Source organism: Aquarana catesbeiana, linkage group LG02 (genome assembly GCF_042186555.1).
Source record: "Aquarana catesbeiana isolate 2022-GZ linkage group LG02, ASM4218655v1, whole genome shotgun sequence".
Lineage (NCBI taxonomy): Eukaryota > Metazoa > Chordata > Amphibia > Anura > Ranidae > Aquarana > Aquarana catesbeiana.
The window spans coordinates 783,847,959-783,853,958 of record NC_133325.1 but is presented as its reverse complement, the minus strand read 5'-3'; the positions used below and the strand labels follow the sequence as shown (position 1 = coordinate 783,853,958).

The 6,000-nt window shown below is 34.3% G+C and overlaps 1 protein-coding gene across 1 annotated transcript in view; it reads right to left on the bottom strand.

Annotated features, from left to right (window-relative positions):
• Positions 1 to 454: 454 nt before the first annotated feature.
• The window catches only part of LSAMP (limbic system associated membrane protein), a 526,302-nt gene continuing 520,756 nt past the window's right edge, over positions 455 to 6,000 (bottom strand). The window contains exon 9 of the mRNA XM_073614515.1: positions 455 to 5,983. Coding sequence (XP_073470616.1) covers positions 5,886 to 5,983 — 98 coding nt within the window. The 3' untranslated portion in view covers positions 455 to 5,885. The remainder of the gene's footprint in view (positions 5,984 to 6,000) is intronic.

The window sequence follows — 6,000 nt, the reverse complement described above, 5'->3', positions numbered from 1 at the left end:
ATGTACAGGAGTTCAAACAATTTTAACATACATTTTTGAAAAAAAAATCGAATTTGAGAATTATTTTCGTGTTCAATTGGGACAACCATAAAGGATTATTTTTATTAGTATTATTATTTTTATTGGCATTTTAAATTTGTCTTCCAAATAGAATAGCAGTAAGATGCTCTAAATGATTTTGAAAATTTAAAAACATAGGTATCGAAAATTGTAAAATTTAAAAACAAAGTTTGTTTCCCTTTAATTTTTTTTTTTGTTGTACCAAAGTTGTGTGTTGAAAGTTGAGTCCACATTTTTAAGGCCTTAAAGTAATTTTTGCAAGGGTCATACAGATGTGAGATAAAGTTTAAAAAAAAATAATAATAATAATTTTGAAAATGTAAAAATAAAGTTGAAAAACTAATTTTGAAAATTGAAAAATAATGTTTTAAACCCTTTTTCCCCCCCTTTATTAAAAAAAAAAAGTTAAGCCCACATTTTTAAGCTCTGGAAGTAATTTTACATGGGCCATACAGAAAAAATATTATTATTATTATTATTATTATTATACAGGATTTATATAGCACCAACAGTTTGCACAGCGCTTAAAAATAACATTTTTTTTTTTTTGAAAATGTAAAAATTTTAAATGGTAGGAATTAGTACTTAACATCAGGTTGAGAAAGTCTGATCTAGAACATAAATCTACTTATGGACACACATAATTATAATTTTCAAATGTGAGACTATAAATATATATATATATATATAACTGCATGTTTTTTTTGTTTTTTTGTTTTTTTTTCCTTTTCTTTTGTGTGTGCTATTAATCAAAAAGTGTTACAAGTGATTAAGACTATAATCAATGACATCACCAGTCTCAGATTAAAACAATACAATTTACTGGAGATTATCGCAGAATAAGTATTACTCAGGTATCATATTATATATAAAGAATTTTCAGAATACACTATCGGGATTATTCAATAACACACCCCAAACCTCTCAACGTTTAATGGGCGACTTTCAGATGCAAACAATACAGCAATGTTTTGCGGATAATGTACAAAACAGAACAGCAGAACTGTCCCAATCAATGCTTGTATATGTTGTTGGTTTTTTTTTGTTTGTTTTGTTTTTTACAAATAATAAAATGTTATCATACAGGTATTATGTCCTCTTAATATCAGTATTAGAGCTTTCAATAATGGTGTAATGAAATACAAGCAATCAGAGCGCCCCTGTTGGCCAATCTCTAGTACAAAATTTGCTACAATTTATTTATTTATTTTCAACAAAAATACCTTCTGACCTGGGGGTACCACGATGAATTATAACTGAACTCATATTTCAGAATAATGTTATTTTGAAGGCACTGCATCCATAGTACACAGCACAGAAATTCTTCCCCAAAGGTCTTTTCAGTTTCACAGAACCAATGAAAATTTTATTTCGAGACAGTTCTACAGCGCAGCAATTTTTCAAAATCACACTTAAAAGCACCCTCTACATTCAAATATATGTTAACTTCCATGCGTGGTAAATAAAACACCCTTAGGATGCATGAGTTATTGTTTACCTACTCTGTGATGCTGACTTTTTTGTTGAGTGTGGGAATGCAACGACTTATGACTGGACTAGTGGAAGGGTTCTGTATGTTTTATTGTTCCATGAAAGGAACCAAAGAAATGAAGAGCTAACAATACTGGAAAAAAAAAATTGTAGGACCTTTCCAGTAAACTATTTACAAGATGAAGGGCCCTTTGAACCTTCAAAGTTTGTAGTTATTTCTACTACACCTATCATCATGTGGCTGGCCAAAGCAGACTCAATGCTACATTACATTGGCTCTGTAGGCCGATTTTTAGAATTTTGTGCCTACAACTCCATGTGCTCAAGATCCAGCACATCGACAACTTCTTAACCAACACTGATCTCAAAAATTGTAATTTTCTTGACTTGGAGGCAAATCAAGCTTTTCTTGATTTCTTGTTTACAAAAAGCTCAATTTTTTTGACCCATGCCAAACAATAACTACCAATGGAGGTTTGCAATCAGTAACTTCGTAACCAACACTGACCTTCATAATTTCATTCTCTTGACTTGGAGGCAAATCAAGCTTTAGTTATAACTTTTTTTAAATTCTGGTCTACAAAAAAGCTCTATTTGTTGACCCATGCGAAAAAAATAACTACTAATGGAGGTTTGCAGTCGGCAACTTCTTAACCAACACTGACCTCCAAAATTTAATTTTCTTGACTTGGAGGCTAATCGAGCTTTAGTTACAACTTTTTTAAAATTCTGGTCTACAAAAAGCTCTATTTTTTGACCCATGCCAAAAAATAACTACCAATGGAGGTTTGCAGTCGGTAACATCGTAACCAACACTGACCTCCATAATTTCATTTTCTTGACTTGGAGGCAAATCAGGCTTTAGTTACAGCTTTTTTTGAATTCTGGTCTACAAAAAGCTCTATTTTTTGACCCATGCCAAAAACAATGACCTCCATAATTTCATATTCTCGGCTTGGAGGCAGATCAAACTTTAGTTTCAACTTATTTTTAATTTTTTTGTCTTCAAAAAGATACATTTTTTGACCTATGCCAAAAAAAAAAAAAAAAAACAACCACGGATGAAAAAGCTCTATCTTTTGACCCATGCCAAAAAAAAAAAAAAATTACCAATGGAGGTTTGAGGTTTGATCTCCAATTTAATTTTATTGACATGGAGGCAGATCAAACTTTAGTTTCACCTTTTTTTTTACATTTTGGTCTACAAAAAGATCAATTTTTTGACCTATGCCAAAAAAAAAATACCAATGGAGAAAAAAATGTCCATCTTTTGACCCATATCAAAAAAAAGTATCAATGAAGGTTTGTGTTCGGCATCTTGTTAACCAACACTGACCTCCAAAGTGTCATTTTCTTGACCTAGAGGCAGATCGAGCTTTACCTTCAACTGAATTTTGGTCTACAAAAAGCTACATCTTTTGACCCATGGCAAAAAAAATACTACCAATGGAGGTTTGGGTTCGTCAAGGTCTTAACCAAAACTAACCTCCAAAATGTACTTTTTTTTACTTGGAGGCAGATCAAGCTTTAGTTATAGCTTTTTGAATTCTGATCTACAAAAAGCTCCATCTTTTGACCCGTGCAAAAAAAAAAAAAAACCCTACCAATGGAGGTTTCTGTTTGACAACTTTTTAACCAAAGCTGACCTCCAAAATTTAATGTTCGTGACTTGGAGGCAAATTGAGCTTACTTTCAACTTTTTTGAATTCTGGTCTACAAAAATCTTCATCTTTTGACCCGTGAAAAAACAAAAAAACAACAAAAAAAAAAACAGAAAAAAAAAACATTAGGACATGCATTTTCATCATGAAAATATTTATCTGCACTGTTAAAATCTGAGTATCTGGTGGAAAAAAAAATCAAGCACTCAAGAAAAGTTACCTCTGATAATTTGAGGTAGGTTTGGAATTTAGTTTGCTACAAATATTAGGGTTATCCTATACATAGGCATGTGCCAAAAATATATTTCTGCAACACACGCTATACGTTTTGAAATTAACGTAAGCCTCATGAAAGCCTGATGCACCCACATACGTGAATGGTCAAATAATCTGCCCACTTCTTTCCATTAGCATAAGGGGCAAAACACATCACCATGTGTGAAGGTATTTTTTTTTTTTTTTTGTGTTATTTGTTTTTCAGCATTTTGGGTGAAATATTCTCCATAAACAGATAAGCTGAAATACAGAGAGAAACAACAAACATTAGCTAATAGACCACATACATGTTTTTTTTTTTGTTTTTTTTTTAATCCGACTATAAGCAACCGTTAAAACCAGTGTAAGATTACATATGTATAAAGTAGAATTGTTTTTTGATCATTTCATTCCCACATCTCAAACTAAACAAATACCAAATCCGATTTTACTTGTATGTATGATAACAGTTATGTTACATAAGTAGAGGTACAATAAAAAATAATTTACTGTTTAAAGCAAGACCCTGAAAAATAAAAAAAAAATAACGCTTGTACCCCATAACGTGTGAACACCAGAAGTCTGCCATAATAAAGATCCACCAATTACTCTGCTATTTTTTTTTTCCCTTTTGAAATAGGATTTTTAAGTCACATGGGTTAAAATACTGATTGAAAAGCTATTACTGAACACCAAGGTTCTATACTTATGAACTCATTGACCAAGCACTCCAATGGGACAGAGAGCAATTATTATATATAACTTATACCCTATGGCTATTTGATGCTCCCTTAGAACCTAGAACTCCTTGCTCAGTCATGCAAAAAGGATTTAACGTTGCGGCAACTGGTTCTCTATGAATAAAACCCTGTTTGTTTTTTGATATGTGTTAGTCCCTACAGCAAGCTTGGCACACACTCACGCACACACACGAAAAGCAGGCAAATAAAGCAGTCCCTGTAAGATTTGAGCCCAGGAGGAAATTTAACCCCTTTGCCCCTTCCGTTTTGTTCTTTGTATATTCTAGTTGAGCTGGTGTGCGTTGTTCATACTTCGAGAAGGTCCCATCTGCTTCTAAAGGAGAGAGCAGGGTTTGGACAGGAACATTGGGCATCAACCCAACCTGACACCATAGGCTTCTTAATAAGTATCATAGGACATTGTGCCTTGAATGTTGTACATGGAGGCAGAGGGTTGATGCCAACCTGATATCATAGGCTTCTCAAGAAGTATCTTAGGACATTGTGCCTTCACTGTTGTATGTGGAGGCAGAGGGTTGACAACAACCTGACACCATAGGCTTCTCAAGAAGTATCTTAGGACATTGTGCCTTCACTGTTGTACGTGTGAGGCAGAGGGTTGACAACAACCTGACACCGTAGGCTTCTCAAGAAGTATCCTAGGACATGGTGCCTTCAACGTTGTACATGAAGGCAAAAGGTTGACGCCAACCTGACTTCATAGACTTCTCAAGAAGTATCTTAGGACATTGTGCCTTCAAAGTTGTATGTGGAGGCAAAGGGTTAACGCTAACCTGACACCATAGGCTTCTTAAGAAGTATCTTAGGACATTGTGCCTTCAATGTACTTGGAGGCAAAGGGTTTAAAGAGCTACTACTCTGACTCAACCTGTAGCTAATGCAGATGCCACTTTGGAGGACACCAAAATTCATCACAGGCTAGAGATAGACCTCTCGGTAATTTAACTTAGAAAACTAATATATATTTCCTATTGTTACAATGGTTCCATGTGATGGACTTATCAATAGGTGAAGACATGTTTACAAAACACAAACTTGGAAACCCAATGTGATGACTACCAAATGAACCCTATAGGTAGTGAGGTCGTATAAGTAAGAGGTGTCCTCCTAAGGTGTCCTTCACCCTAACGTATGGTTGAGTAGTCAGTCAACCCTGTTTTTGGCAGGACGTCTTGACGAGGTCTGCTGCCAAAAAAATAGGTTGAGGGACACAAGAAAACCAGGGTTAATCATAATCATTAAAGAATCATTCGGGAACGAGCGAGAGAGAGGCTGGAACACCAGAAAGAGACAATTACATGAAGAGAATTTCAAACCAACAAAAGAAGAAAAAAAGACAAGAAAATTAAAAACATTTTTTTACAACATTTCAATGTTCTCAGCATTATGCGGTTCTTTACACAGAATTCAGTCCCTTCATTTTTGTCATGTCATTTAGGCTTCTTGTTGAATTAGAAATTTTCTGGTCTTCTTATTTTGTTTTTTATTTATTCGTTTTCTTCCTTAAGGTATAATTTTCCATTGCTTCGCAACACACTTTGTGAAGGAAACAGTCCCATCTCTCCCTCTCTCTCTCCTCCTCCTCCTCTCCAAAGTTACTTTTTTTTTTTTCGGTATTTTCGTAAATTTTTTTTTATTCTCTTATATAGGTATTATATTAACATTTGCAGATTAGGCAGACAAGGGCAGTCACCATAAGCCAAAGGGAAGCAGCCAAGTTGAGGGATCCGTTGTCCACTATCGCTGTCCCTGGTCCTGCAGAAAATAAAAAA